Source organism: Elephantulus edwardii, unplaced genomic scaffold (assembly GCF_000299155.1).
Source record: "Elephantulus edwardii isolate Elephantulus edwardi_28Jun2011 unplaced genomic scaffold, EleEdw1.0 scaffold00007, whole genome shotgun sequence".
In the NCBI taxonomy this organism is placed as follows: domain Eukaryota; kingdom Metazoa; phylum Chordata; class Mammalia; order Macroscelidea; family Macroscelididae; genus Elephantulus; species Elephantulus edwardii.
Window position 1 is genome coordinate 34,553,347 of NW_006399757.1, and position 15,715 is coordinate 34,569,061.

Here is a 15,715-nt window from a genome sequence, read left to right on the forward strand (position 1 = left end):
TTGAATTGACAGGAGTCAGGAAGAAAAATCTGAAAATACTTCAGGCGAGTCTTACCACTCCCCAAGTGTTCATGTTGCTAAAAGACTTCCTAAATGTCGGAGGCATACCTAAGAGGTTATGCGTACATGACCAGAGGAATGCCCAAGAGGTAATGCATATATGATCAGAGGCGTGCCTAAGAGCTTATGCATATATAACCAGAGGAACACCTAAAAGGTTATGCATATATGACCAGAGACGTGCCTAAGAGATTATGCATATATGATCAGAGGCATGCCTAAGAGGTTATGCACTTGACCCTATGGAGTGGTGGTTGTGGAATTTTTTGGTTTGGTTGGTTGATTTGGATTTTCTGATGAGGGAGTTTCTTATTAGTAATTATGTTACTAATTCTGTGCTAGTCATTCTGTGTTCTACAATGATTTCATTAACCTCCATACTTTTCCCTCAAGTGTTAAACCTGCCCTTTCTCCACTCTTCTCTTCCTGCTGCCCAGAACGCACATCTTGAGTAACTAGCATATCCTTCCAACTGACCCTGAAGTCATCACTTCAAAGACTTCACGGAAACTCTCCCTCCCCACAAGATTATATGTCCACACATCTGATACAGTCGCTCAGCAGGCTATGTTTCCTGTTACTAGACAAGGTAACAATCTTATTAGAGATTGTTGTTATGCACCTAGAGTTAGAACTAATGCATAACTGACTCCAGTGGGTTTCCAGAGGCTCACACAGGAGGACATTGCATCTTCCTCTCACGGAGCATCTGTTAGATTTGAACTGACTGCCCTTTGTTTTGGCAGCCCAATTCCTTACCCACTAGATCACCAGAGCTCCCGGGAGATTGTTACTCTATATTTACGTCCATGATTATTTGTTTTGTCGTTAGAGTGCATTGAGTCTACCCCAACTCATAACAGAACAACAGAAGGAAGCCCACCCAATCCTATACCATCCTCACAGACTCTGCTTCACTAAAGCATCTTGTTCCAGTCACTGTGTGCCAGTCAACCTTGTGGAGGGCCTCCCTTTTTTTTTTTTTAGGGTAAAATAGTAAAGATCAATTTATTAGAAAGTTACATCCCCAAAGGGAAGAACCTGCCTTCTTGAATTATGGCTGGGAGGTGGGGCTTCCTCTCTTTTGTTGCCCCTCCACCAGGCATGATGTCTTTCTCCAGGGAACTGGCCCTTTCTGATAATGTGAGACAGATTTTCACCATGCTCACTTGTAAGGAACCCTCTGATTGCACTTCTTCCAAGGCAGAGTCATTGTTCTTTTGACAGTCCATTCAGGATTCTTCACCAACATCGGAGTACTCCTGTGTTCCAGGAGGCCAGGTGAGGAGTGGTTGGTTTTTCTCACCACCTGCCTGGAGCACCTGGCAACAGAGTAACTTTGAAGATGAAAGAAAGAAAAGAAGAAGAGAAAGAAAGAAAGAAGAGAAAGGAAGGAAGGAAGGAAGAGAGAGAGAAAGAAAGAAAGAGAAAAGAAGAAGAAAGAAAGAAAAAAAGAAGAAAGAAAGGAAGGAAGGAAGGAAGGAAGGAAGGAAGGAAGAAAGAAAGAAAGAAAGAAAGAAAAGGGAAAGAAAAATTCAGTAAGCATGTTCACCCGTGGCGAGCTTTTGGCTCTGCCAGCCAGGCTTACAGTAAAAATCTGCACCATTGGACCAACAGGCAATATCATGATAGATGAAGAAAAGATTGAAGTGATAAATGATTTCATTTTACTTGAACCCACAATTAAGACCCATAGTAGAAGCAGTCAAGAAATCAAAACTTGCTGCATTAAGGAAATCCATTGTCATGGACTTCTTAAAATGACAAAGAGCAAGGATATCAGTTTAAAGACTAAAGTGTGCCTGAGGAAGACTTGGCATTTTCAGTTGCTTCCAATACATTTGAAAATTGGTCAATGAATAATGAAGATCAAAAAAGAATCAATGCCTTTCAATCGTACTGTTTGAGAAGAGTATTGAATAACCCCTGCTAAAAGAACAAAAAGAACAAACAAATCTATCTTGGATCAAATGCAACCAGAATGCTTCTTAGAGCAAAGATGGTGAAACTTGATCTCACATACCTTGGGCATACTGTCAGGGAGGGACGAGTCCTCAGCAAAAGATATGCTGGGAAAAGTGGAGGGTCAGAGAAAGAAAGGAAACCCTCAAGAAAGGGATCGACACAGTGACTGCAACAATGGGCTTGAGGATGGCAGAGATTGTGGTGATGGAGCAGGTTAGGGCCAAGTTCAGACCTGTTCTTCTATGGTCACTGTAGTCGATGGTGGTGAGAATCTGTCTGTGCTGCAGTCCCCAAGGCACGCGGTTCGAGGCCCCAGCTGCTCTGTAGGAGAAGGAAATCTCCTCCTGTGTAATTAACTGTCTCTGAAAACCCGGAGGAGGGTCAGCTATGGGCCAAATCCAACTCCACAGCACACAACCACCACCACCACCACCAGGACTGTCTAAGCCCCACTTGAGTGACCTGCAGTACTCACTACAATCACCAGGGGTCCCTTTAGCTACATCTTTGGTCCCCAAAGACCTCTATTCTGGGTTAGCTGAGTGGTTTTAACAGTCCTGGGGTTCAGGGTGATTGTGGTATACCACAGCTCACTCCTGGAAGCGTGTCCAAAATTGATTCTCAGAACCCACCTCATCTGAATCATAATTTACATTTTAAACCAGATCCCCAGGGAATGAGCACACCTGAGTGTGAGCAGCGCTGTTCAATAGGACAAGGCTAATAAAAACAACGTGAAGGTGGATGAAAAGCAAACAAAACCAAACCCTCCTAGTCGTCTTCATGTGACTCTTTTTTCCAACCACACTTTGTAGAAGGACTGAGACTGATGATGAAGGTTTTTTGTTTGTTTTTATTACGAATATAAAATGTTGGTTCATACAACAATATACATTTGCACATGTACAGATTCTATTTACTCTCGTCTTTGTGGAGCGGGTTCCTCTCTGCACGGCCCTGTAGCCTGCTCCGTCCACTGCCCTGCACTGACACTCATGACGTTCCTGTCACCTTGCTATACTGGGGGGACTGGACAGCAAACCCCAGGCCCAGTGAGGGGAGGGCTGCCTCCGCTGTCCTTCTCTCAGAATCCTTTTCATGCCACTTTGCTTCCTTTCCTGTCACTCTGTGCCTTCCACTACCTCCTTCAAACATCAGCATTAAAAGTCCAGGAGAAATGAGGCTTGCAGCGCTCACCTCTGTCTTTTAAAGACACCTTGAAATATCTTACACGAATGAGATGAGGCCCAAGTCGGTGCTGAGAGCAATACTCCTTATTCTGGTTTAGAAACAGTTCCTGGGGCTAGCTCTGGAAATGTTATATGCACATTAACTCTGATCACCAAATGATGACCCTGAAAGGCCTACACGCCAGTGGCAGCAGAGTAGAGAAATAAATAACCTGGAATAAATACAAAGAAACAGGGCGGGCTTCACTGAACTGGTGGACGTGTGAATAGCTGCAGCCCTGTGGGCTCTCTAGCGTTCATCACCGTCACCACAGGCTGAGAAGCCAAAGCTGGGTTTCACAGCTAAATCGCTCTCCTTTTGCAATGTGCCTTCAAAATGCCACTGAAAGCAGGTGGGGAGAGTCTGTCTTCTTCCTCAGAAGGTAGCGATACGAGAGGTTTTGTAGGCGTTTTCTTTGAGGCTGTCGAATATGGCTTTGGTTCCATTCTGCCAGTGCAGCACCAGATCCATGGGGGTCTTCCCAGCCTGATGAAAACAGAGAGAACTTGACTTTGGGGGAGAGGATGACGCATCTGTACATTCACATTCTCTCTGTGTGTGTATTTCATAAGATCATAAACAAGCGCATGCTATAAAACCCAAAAACCCAGGCACTTTCATCAGTTAACGTGGATTCCAATTTGTAGTGACCCTAAGGACAGAGCAGAACTGAGCCACAAGGTTCCAAGACTGTATGTCTTTATGGAATTGGGCCATCTCCTCAGTATTTCCATTGGCCTTGCTTTGGAAATTTTTCTTAGGGTTGATGTCAAACACATACAGGAGTGAATAATTTATTGACATTGAACTTCATTTATCTATGTGTCTCAGGATATTAAAAAAAACAAACCACAACACTTCTCAATTTTTATCGCTAGATGGGAAAAGTTCTCAATCTTTCGACGGCATAGGTAAGGAGTTGTGCTGCCAACTCAAAGCCAAATGGTTTGAATCCACCAGCTGTTCCTCAGGAGAAAGATGGGCAGTCTCTCGAGCAATTTACAGACTCTGAAAAGCCAGTGGAGGTTCATCTACGAGTTGGTTCTGACTTTAAAGCATTATGTTTGATATTTTGTTGGGGTTTTGTTTTGTTCTTAGCTTTGAGATGTACATCAGTCTGCAGAGCTGTTTTGTGCGGCCCAAACAGAGCACACAGGTTTTTTTAAAGGCTAGAGTTAAAGGAGACATTAAGAAATAAAGAACTTTCCCTTTTGGACTTGTGACCTTTACAAAAAAAAAAAAACAAACCCAAACAACCTACCAAAAACAAAGGAGCTGGGAACAGCTTTGGTTCCACATAGCCACAAAGGAATGGGTAGGGGAAGAGCCACTATCTTTACAAAGGTTGGGTCCACAGAGCCCACGAGCCATCCAGTTAAAATTATTGTGTCATCTGCTTGTTCCTGTGGTCATTTGAGGTAATGTCTGGTAACCTTTCTTAACTTACCCTCCTGTGTGTACACCTTTCCTGAAGCCCACTTGTCAGTAATCATTAAGAATTTCAGACAACTATAGTGTATTGTTTTCCAAACACCTTTAAGATAGCATCCACTACTTAACTGGTCTCTTTTGGAAACTTTGATTCATTTGGTCAATGAAGTTAACAGGTCCTGAATGCTTTCCAGACCCCTCTTTGTATATTATTTTTACTATCCTCTCATTACTTTCTTGCACTCCTGTTTATTGAAATTCAACTCCTAGGTTTCTGTTTCCTTTATTCTATACAGTAACCTCTCTACTGGTAGTGTCTTGCTGCCTTTTTAAAAAATCATATTTTCCAGAGTTCTGCAGATTTTATTGTATAAACCTTTTCTTCAGATAGGATTAAAAATATATTAGAGACCAGTCCCAATATTAAAAGTGAGGGAGCACTGCTGATAATGCTCTCCTATCCCAAGGAGTCTCCATTTGTCACTGTTCTTTGTTTCCATCATCAAGCAAGTCCCTATATTTTTTTAATGATAAAATATTCCTCTCAGTCTCATAATAGCACAAATAAGAGGAGGAAATTATTCATACTATAAGAGGACTGATTTTTTTCCTTCTTAGCAAAGTGATTCACCACACACATCTTTCAATTTCTTTCCCCCCCCCCTTGGTAATTTATATTCTTTCCTCCAAGTGGCATTTCTGAAGCTTATATTAGACAATGTGTGGCTGGGTGGGGACTGGGACCATGAGGAAAAGTGGATTTTGTTTGCTGCTTACAGGCAGAATAAAATTAATATGTCAAGAAGGGACTTAAGCAGCATTTTCAGGGCTGGAGAAAAGGAACTGAGAAGATAAAAAAGAAAATGGTTGGAAATTGTCTTAACATGTAGGCAGCAGCATACAAAGCTGCCCTGGAAGAAAGTGAAGGCCTTAAGGAGAAGAGTATTTGGACGATTCAGGCTGAGCAGTGACTGAGAACTCATTGTTCTGACCACTGTAGAACTTTAGGCCATTCTGGGGAAGGTGCATGTCTCTGTTCCTGACCACTCCACATCTCACACAGCCAGGGAAGGCAGAGGCAGACCGGGCTTCTCTGACACAGGTGTTTGTGGGGGGGAATAGTTTGGGCTAATTTTTTTTTAAGACCAAATTTGAAAAGAGCTGTGAGGTACAACATTAAGCACTAAGGAGTGCTGACGGCACAGCGGGTTAGGTGGTCAGCTGCTCAGCTAGCCCCGCAGTGGCTCCCTGGGAGACAGATGCAGCAGTCTGCTCCGTGAAGATGGGGCAGGTCCACTCTATGCGATTGGATCCCTGTAAGTCAGAATCGACACAGTGCAGTAGAGGGTTTTTGTTTTTGTTTTTCTGTTTGGCATGTTCTGGGCTCCAGAGCTCTGAGAGTTCAATACCAGCTAATGAAAAGGCTGGGGATTCAATCCCACCAGCTGCTCTGTGGAAGAAAGGACCTGGCAATCTGCTCTTGTAAAGATTACAGCCTCAGATATCATATGGTGCCCTTCTAGTCTGTCTTGTAGGGTTGCTATGAGGCAGAATCAACTTGATGGCACAGAACAACAACATACTATGCACAGAAGTCATCAAAACACCCAGTTCCTTTGGAAGTGATTGCAACTCATGGAGACCCCATGGGTTCCAGGTTGGAACCTGCTCCACTAGGCTTTCAATGGCTGACTTTTGGGGAAATAGATCTCTAGACCTTTCTTCCAAGGCACTGCTGGGTAGACCCAAACTTCCAACCTTTCTGTTAGCAGCCAGAGTCTTAACTGCATTGCCCAGGGCCTCCCAGTGCCATCACTATATTGTCCTCCATCTCTGACCACTTGTTATCGCCAAGGTTAGCCATCTTTTTATGGAAATTAACAGACACATTTAAGCCATCACATGAGTCTGTAAATGAGAAAGCCCCCATTTCTGGTACTTACACAGTTCTTGACGTTGAGGTCTGCGCCGTACGTAATCAATAGTCTGATCATCTTATATCGATTCAGTCTCACCGCATCATGCAGGGGGGTATCCCCTTCCTGGGGAAACAGAATCAAAACAGGCTCAACTTGGGCCTAAAGCCAGAAAACGGGCCTCGCTAGAGAAGCCCGGGTGGGGGAGTGATTCCAGATTCATCGGGGACAGGGATGAGGCTACTCACCCGGTCCTTGGCGTTGAGGTCGGCCTCGCAGGCGATGAGATGCTCCGCGCACTCGTAGTGGCCCGTCCTCACCGCCACATGCAGCGCGGTGCTGAGCAACTGAGAAATGGCAGGCACTGATTGGCTGGAGCCGGGACCCAGGCCACCCACCCTCCTCCCTGGTCCCCAGAACCAAGGCCACCCTCCCCCCTGGTCCCCAGGTATAGAAGAGCCTGAGTAGTGGTCACTGTGGAGTCTGTAGGAAACTCCAGGTTTCGGTGACTACACCCAACAAGCTGGGAGGCAGAGGGGGCGGGAGGAGGTCTGATACCTTGTCTCGGGCGCCGATTTTTGCTCCTTTGTTCAGGAGCAATTTTAAGACGTCCAGGTTTCCTCCACGGCTTGCCCAGTGGATGGCTGTGGATTCCAGCTACACCAGGAAATAGAGACACGATAGTGTCAGACATGGCAGTGTGAGAATATGGCCCAGAGAATGAATAAGTGGTTTCTAAAACTCAGGGGTTCCTGAGACGCGCTAGTTGCCAGCTCCAGTTACTGTAGTTGGAGGTTTTGTGTACTATTAAGTCAGAACCGACCTACAGCTGACCCTCCAGCGAGTTTTCAGAGGCATTTAATCCCCGGGAAGGAGAGAGCCGTTGTTCTCCCACGGAGCAACTGGTGGCTTCAAACCGCTTGCCTTTGGGTTAGCAGCACAACTCTTTATCACTAGGCCACCAGACTCCCCAGAGATTGTTATTATTTCTTTTTTATTTTATATTTAAAATTGTCTTTTGACTTCCATTTTGGCCAAATCCTTTTTTGATACCCTCTTTTCTCTTAGCTGTGAAGTCAAATTAGGTTTCATTTAAATAAATGAAGTTTACTCCAAGCCTGAGCTTGATAATGACCCAGCTCTGATGAGGAAATTGAACAGTGTTCAACAGCTTGCACTTCCTTCCTCTCCCTGGAACACTCCTCTCCTTTTATGTATGTATGGAAAATACTCTCCACATGACCTAGTCCCATCTCCCAGCTTTCCTTTGTACAGAGAAATGAGCTTTTACCCAGTTCTTTCAGATCAATTTTCAATCCCATCAGCCTAGCTTTTCATTGTCGGTTCTCTCTAGCTTCTTACGGCCCCACTTCTTTTTGGCTCATTTCCAAGCAAAGAAATATATTTACCATATCACGGAATTCGATCTGGGCTCCAGCTTCCATTAACTTCTCCACAATTGCCAAATGCCCTTCCAAGCATGCTCTATGAAGAGCTGTCCGTTTGTACTGTCAGGACAGAGATGGGAAAAAGAGAACGCGATGCATTTTTAAATGTGCATGAAACCATTCCTTTATAACTAAGGCCTAAAGCTGGGGACTTGGAAGACTTAATTGATAGATACACAAGTGTGTACTTATATGATTTGAGAAAGTCCAATTTACTAACATTGCAGAAAGCAACTAGCACACTTCACCTGCAACAGAGATTTGGGCTTCCTTCAGAGCCTCCACATCTTAGTGTTCAGAGATCTATGTTGGGGGGATGCAAACGTAAAGTCTCGAAATTACCTAAGTGCTGGGATTTCCTTTTCTTGAGTTTTGCACTCAGGACTAGTGTTTATGGAGCTCCTGCCACGCAGATGAATTTTTTGTTTTCCTACCAGGGACTGTTGTTGTTATGTGCCACTGAGTCATCTGTGACTCATAGTGACCCTCTGTATAACAGCCCTAAACTCTGCCCTATCCTGTGTCAATCTCACCACCTCTGACACACCCACCCCCATTACCCTAGTCACTGAATCAATTCATCTCATTGAGGGTCTGTAACTAGGTTAAATAAAAATAAAAATTTTTTTAAAAAAGAATTCAACTCATTTGTAAGAGAAAAGACTCGGGTCTATAGTTCAAGTTTAGAAATTATTCCCAAGTTCAGTTTGTTGAAGGGAAAATGCAAAAGAGAACCAGGTTCTCTTCAAATTCATGTTCATGTTGCCTTCAAATGAGTGGGTTAACAGATTCTCAGAGTTGGAACTGGGCCCCGGTGATGGATAGGGACGTCTCAACTGCTAACATAAAGGTGGGCCGGTTGAACTCTAGGAGAAAGATGTGATGATCTGAAAAACTGAAGACTACAGACCGTTCAGCTCTTGTCACACGCGGCCATTGTTGGTCGGAATGGACTCGGTGGTACTTCATAGAGCTGGAATAACTTTGGGCATGATGGCATTTCAACACTCTCTCGTCACAGAAATGTCAAATAAGTAATTGCTGGTGTTCAAATAGCACAGGAATGGCAGAGCTAAGACTTGTGACAGTCTCCAGTTCTTGGTCTGAGCACTGATGAGTTTGGGTTCAAGCAAAGATAGTGCTAAGAGTGTATTTCTCTAAAATGTTGGCCCTCTCTTATTTACACTGTATCTCAAGAATGTAAAAACTTAAAGACGGACTGAAAAATCCCACAGAAGTATAGAGGAGTACAGAAAACAATGTAATCCATAGCATTAATTTCTTTTTTACGGCTGGGTAAGGAGTGAGGGGAAGGGGGCCACTTTTATAATCCTTCCATATGACAACAGCTGGGGAAATGTTTCAGGTAGAATAATTTTGGCTGTGGCCTAGCATTAGAAACATAAAATTAATGAGCCCAATTTTGCAGTACTTTGTACAACCCTTACCTCATCACAGACATCTGGATTGTTCCTGTCGGACAAGAATTTTTCTACTACTGGCAGTTTGTTCTCCAGGGCAGCCTTCAGAAACCGGGGCACATCTACAGGTTCGGTCTGAAACCGGAAATGTAGTGTGGGCATTACTGCAATCTTAGAACATTCAACCCTACCCTCCACAGAGATTAGTACCCACAGAGCACAAACCCACAGGAGCCCTGGTGGCACAGCGGGATGCATTTGGCTGCTAAGTGACAAGTCAGGCGGTTCAAACCCACCAGTCCCTCTCTAGGAGAAAATATGGCAGTCTGTTTAGACAGACAGCTTTAAAAGCCCTTGGGGGCCGTGCTCCTGTGTCCTATCGCATTGATATGAATCAGAAGTGACTCGAAAGCAATAGGCTAAGGGGAAGCGTAACCCTAGACAAGTAGCACTGCCAAACCAAGCAGCCCTTACAATGATTTCGGGTTCAGATTCCTTCACAACTGTAACTTTCGTTTTCCTGTACTTTTTTCTTTTCTTGAGCTGAATGATTGTTTCAAGGTCTTCTAAATTTTCAAGCTTTGATCTCTGTTCTAGTTTCTTCTTTTTGAGCTGAAAAAGAAGTATGAAGTTCATAAGAAGTTCAAAATAGGATAGGATCTATTGACATCTAGGCATACCTAAACAAACTCTGAAGGGTCTGAAACAGATAAATTTAAAAAAAAATAAAAATAAAGAATTAACATTTCAAAAATAAACTTTCCACTTTCAATTTAGTGGTTCTTATTAAGGTATTTTGGAATCCTGATTTTTCAGTTAATTCTTTTGTGCTTGACCTCACTTTGCTTTACTTTAGTCCTGGATTAACTGAAGAAAACAATCTAATTGCTAAGTGTTTATTTTGTAACTACTGGCATAAATGGGCCTCAGAGTTCTATAGATTCTTTTTACAATCTTCAAAGATTTAAGAGTGTTTAAAAATAAATCCCAAAGAATCCAATAATAAGTGGAAATCTCTGATATATGAATGCCAGTCTCTTTTAATAAAGTGGCCGGCCAGGTGGGACCAGTGAACCACACTGTCCGGGGACTGGAGTTAACGAGGCCTATTTTATCTGTGGTTACTAAACAATAAAGATTCATCCAGCAACATAGATTGTGTCAGCACAAATAGTGGGCAGAGTCAAAACAATAATCCACGGACCACAAACCCACAAACCATGTCATTGAGAAATAAAAGTCTCTCGTGTTTGGAAGTAAGTAGACAGCATAAGTAGCATCATAAATTCACTACTAGGCATGCTTTCCTCTCCAAAGCTATCTTTCAATGTGGACATGGCCATAGTACATTAAATCTACTCAGAATCCAAGGTGATAGTCTTGTCAAAGAATCATTTTCTACAGCCTGCACCATGTAAGTTGTCACTTAGAAAAGATATACATATTTAAATAAGATACAAATGAATTCTAAATAAAAATGTAAATAAACCTAAAACTAAAATTTTTACATAAAAGAAGAAGATACAAAGAAAAGTCTTTTTGGAATGTTGGCTTTGTTTGTTTCTTCTCTCTTCGCTTCCTGGCATTCTTGTCTCACATCCTACTACCCGCCTCCCACTTAGTGGCCTCTTCCAGAAAGTTCTTACCTCTGCCTCTCTCTGTTTCTCGTTTTTCCACTGTTGCTCCCCCAGAGTCACAAGGTGGCCTGGAAGTGTTTTGCGGTCATCTTGCTTCTCTAAAGTAACAGCAGCTTCATACTCCCCATCTCGGAAGTCCTCAGGCAGGAACGCTCCTGCTGATCCATTGCTGTTCTTCTTCCCTGTGACCTACAGAAGAAGAAGAAGATGGCATGTTGAGAGCCTGCCTGGGGACACTCCCCACAGAAGGTGCTGCAGGAGACCCTCAGTCCACTGTCCTTGGTGACAGCCTGCCTCTGTGGGGTACAACACAGACTTCAAGGGGGTACACAGACTTGAAAGGGACAAAAGCAGCTACAGGTATTCCAGGATTGCTCTCAGGTGCTTGGTCTAGACTCTTATTTGAATAAAAGTCTCTGTTAGGTTGACATGTTTAAGTTTATTTTCAATTTGCTTAATCACATTTCTCCTAGGAAAGCCACCACCTGCCTCTAATTATTTAAAAACTCTTCTAGGTACTCTTGGTGACTCGGGGCTTTGAGATACAGAGTTGCCTCATCCATGTTCTTGAAATAGAACATCTTCCCTGAGGCATTCTGATCATGACATGTGATTCCACACTTTAGAAATGAAACCAAAGGAAAAGATTTTTTTAAAAATGGAAAGTATGCAGATAATTCATTACTGACAGCTTAATTCCCCCCTCCCACCCCCCCTCCTACCCCCAGTTTCACTCATTCTTTCACATCAAATAATAAACTTCCATGTATGGCATTCTCAGTCTACCTATACACCAAGCCTGAAAGAAACAAGCATTTTCATTTTCAAATGAAAGCAAAGACTGGGCTAGTTTTGAAGGGATAAAGGTAATGAGTCTTACATACCAGCTCCTCCACCTTCAGAACCATCATGTCTACCCCAATTGGTCTGTATGTCTTTGCTCTGATGGGATGAATCCCTTGAGTTGGCCCTGCGAGCCCCTCCACATCAGTCAGCTTATATAGGCTGAGCTGGGTGAGATAATCTTCCAACCTGGGAATCCAAGTAACACCCCCTGCCCCCCTCAGCAGCCAGCTCAGAGGCAGGTGAATTTTCATTCCAGACTTAGTGTCTGGGAAGGCGAAGAGGGAGGGACTGACAAGCCAATGCCACTGAATATGTGAATCAGGGAGAAATGTGAGAGGGCCATTCCTCTGGCGGTGACCACACCACTCAGCAATGCCAGTCATCCTATTTATCAAGAAGCCAGGGGACAGCTGTCTGTTGATATTGCACCACATAGCTGCTCTTTTCCCTTCTTTGTCAGCTTTCATATGACTAACCTATCAAGAAAATGTAAATGCCCAGTGCCTCACACTCCCCTAATATCTTTCTGATAACCAGACTTATCAACACTTCAGTGGGGGGAAGTGATGCTGCTGGACATCCCATTCCTATGTGTAAACAGCCTCTCGGGGAAGGATTTGGGTCCTAATGGCACTTGTCTATATCTGTTTGGAATTCTCTGGAGTGAGGTCTGGGGCTAAAAAGGCCCCGTGACATGCCACCTTACCATCATTATAAGAAACCGAAAGCATTCAGCAATGCACTTTTATGTTATCTCGTCACTAGACAGAATTAGCAGATGACATGCTCTGTGTTCTGAAACAGCATGCTAACTGGAGCCTTAATTTTTTTTTTCTTCAGAAGGATCCAACTAGTTCAAGGATAGATTATATGAGACCAAAGATTAGCAAAGGCATGACCTTGGTAATATCATAAACTGGCTTTTTTCGAATGCCCTAAATTTAGGAATGGCCTGTGGCAACTTGTAAAAAATGCACATCCTTGGGCCCCAGTCCAGGGAAATTGGCGGAAATTTATGGTGATCTCAGGAATCTGTATTTTTCAAGGTACCCGTGAGTTTTGCATTAGGGAGGACTTCAAACCAACAAGGGCTAAAAACAAAAAGAAACAAAAACACAAAGTGTCTTTAGATTTCTATCTCTGACATGTAAAATTAAGTTAAAAAAAAAGAAGGGAAACTGGATTTATGAGCTTTCAAGTCTTTTTTTTTTTCCAGTCAAATGGCAAAGGAAAGAAGAGTTGAAGGACGGGAATGAGCCATGAAGTGGGGAGTGTTAATCAGGCCATTATTTTGATAGTTCTTTGTCTTCCACTCCTGTAAACTCACCTCAGTCATGGTAGCGGCTCTCTTCACTCCACCCCTTCCTTGGATGGATTATGATCAGCCAGTGGGTGGCTTTTCTGAAACTTTGGAAATAGCACAGGGACCTCCCAAATCAAAACACTGATAGGAAAAGGTCCTCCCTCCCCACAGCTTCTCTACCATGTTCTGGTCTCTTAATGGTTCCTCCTAAAGGAGAATTTCCTTAAAAGAATCCTGTCAGTCTTTTTTTTAAAAAAATAATAAACATTTACAGAAAAGTTGGATTTTTATTTGTTAATTGTTGCACAATTTCTTTCTTCTTCCCTCATTCGTCTTTGCAATGTACCTCTTATTTTGGACTGTCGTCTTACATATAATGCCTAATCATATATTCCTTTAAACAGTTCTTTCCTTCATCTGTTCCAATACAGTGTTCATTATCTATCCACTCTTTTCTTACTATTTTACTTGGGATTTCTTTTTTCTAATTGAAAAGTGACCCTTTAAGCTTTTTCTACCATTTCTTGAGCCTTTTGGTTCCAGGACTGACTCAAACTGAGGGAAATGTTAGGTGATAACATTGGAATAGCACTGCGGGTTGTTCCAGGGTCTTGCAAATGGAAACCCATAGCACTCAGAACCTTCTAAGGTGGGACAAGATAGACACTCTCATTTTACAAATGAAAAACCAAGGCACAAAAACATTAATTAATTTGCTATAGGAATATTAAGTAATGGTGAAAGTTTGACTGAACAGAATTGAATCCATTCAATTGTGAGAGAAAATCACTGAGCTGAAACAGAATTTCCTTGGGTGGTTCCTTCTGTACCCAGTCAAGCCTAAGAAAAAAGAAAAAGATTCTACAGTGTTCAAATAATCTCAAAGAATTCGAGTAATAGGAAGTGGGGAGAATGATTCACCAAACCCTTTCCTTCCTCTGATCATTTAATTATTTCCTCAGATTTGGCTGATTCAGTAAGGGAGGATCCATGGAACGAGGCCGCCAAGAAGCCTTGAAGACAATTTTTCAGAGGAATGGTACCTGAGGTACGGCTGATGGACTGGGCAGAACATTAAAGCAAGAGTGTGTTTGGCAGATCCTAGGGGCTATTCAGGGTCAGTGCAACCACTACCCTGTTTGCAACATCACCTTTTTCCCCATGCTGAACTAGTTTGTCATTATGAAATGTGAGGGGATTTGCTTTCTGAAAAGATTTTGGTAGTTGGTTCCCTAACAACTGTCAAAAGAATAAACAAATAAGTCTTGGAGAAGGTGCAGCCAGGGTACTCCTCACCATGTGCATGGTATTAGGAGAAATCAGGCCTCAGAAAAGGACATTATGCTGAGGAAAGTGGAGGTCAGTGAAGAAGAGAAAGGCCCTCAATGAGATGGATTGACACAGTGACTGTTAGTACAGGCTTAAGTATAGCAGAGAGGATGAGAATGGCACAAGACAGGGCAGAATGCAGGTCTGTTCTTCATAGAGTCACTATGAGTTGTAGTCAACTCAATGGCACCTAACAACAACAAAGGATAGGGTGCTCTAGTGACCTGGTAAGAATTTGTACTGCCAACTCAAAGCACATGGTTCAAATCCACCAACTGCTCCTTGGGAAAAAGATGGGCAGTCTCCTTTCATGGTATTTATAGGTTCTAGAAACCTGATGAAGGGTCAGCTATGAGTTGGTTCTGCCTCCAACTTCCATAACAATCATAACAAAGGATATTTGCTGGAAGCAAAGAGGATGCGAAACACTTATGATCAAGGACTAAGACCTTCAGTATCCTTCAACAGTAAGAAAACACACCAAAAAAAATCACCACTGGACCAATATTATGATAAATGGAGCAAAAATGGAAACTGTCAATGACTTCACATTACTTGGGTCCACAATGGGCATCCACGGAAGCTGCAAGAAATCAAGTGAGGTATTGCAATAGGAAAATCTGCTATCAAGAACTTCTCTAAAGTGCTAAAAGAACAAAGGTGCCTGTGTATAATGTAGGTCTGTCTCAAACCACAGTATTTTCAGTTGCTTCAGAAACATGTGAAAGTTAGACAATGAATACGGAAGACTAAAGAAGAATTGGCACCTTTGAAATGTGGTGTTGGTGAAGAGTATTGATCATAGGATGGATTGCCAAAAAAAAAAAACAAACAAATCTATGTAAGGAACTCTGGTGGCTTAGGAGTAAGAAGCTAGCCTGCAATCGCAAATGCATGTGGTTCTAATCCACCAGCTGCTCTGCAGAAGGATCGGCAATCTCCTCCCGTGTGATCAACAGCCTCTGAAAACCTGCTGGAGGGTCAGCTATGGATTGGTTCCAACTTAATGGCACACAACAACGACGACATCTTGGAAGAAGTACAGCTGGAATGCTCCAGAATACTTTGGACACATTACTAAGAGGGGTCAATCCTAGGAGAATGACACTACGCTTGGAAAAATAGAAGG

General features: G+C 42.9%; 1 protein-coding gene across 1 annotated transcript; it reads right to left on the reverse strand.

The window, feature by feature from the left end:
- Nucleotides 1-3,630: 3,630 nt before the first annotated feature.
- ANKRD1 (ankyrin repeat domain 1 (cardiac muscle)) lies at nt 3,631-12,262 on the reverse strand. Its single transcript, XM_006880329.1, has 9 exons — nt 11,993-12,262; nt 11,118-11,297; nt 9,946-10,083; nt 9,499-9,606; nt 8,012-8,110; nt 7,161-7,259; nt 6,851-6,949; nt 6,630-6,728; nt 3,631-3,741 (listed from the first exon to the last, which is right to left on the reverse strand). The coding sequence occupies exons 1-9, from the start codon at nt 12,203-12,205 to the stop codon at nt 3,631-3,633; spliced, it is 1,146 nt and encodes a 381-aa protein (XP_006880391.1). The 5' UTR covers nt 12,206-12,262.
- Between the last annotated feature and the right edge of the window lie 3,453 nt (nt 12,263-15,715).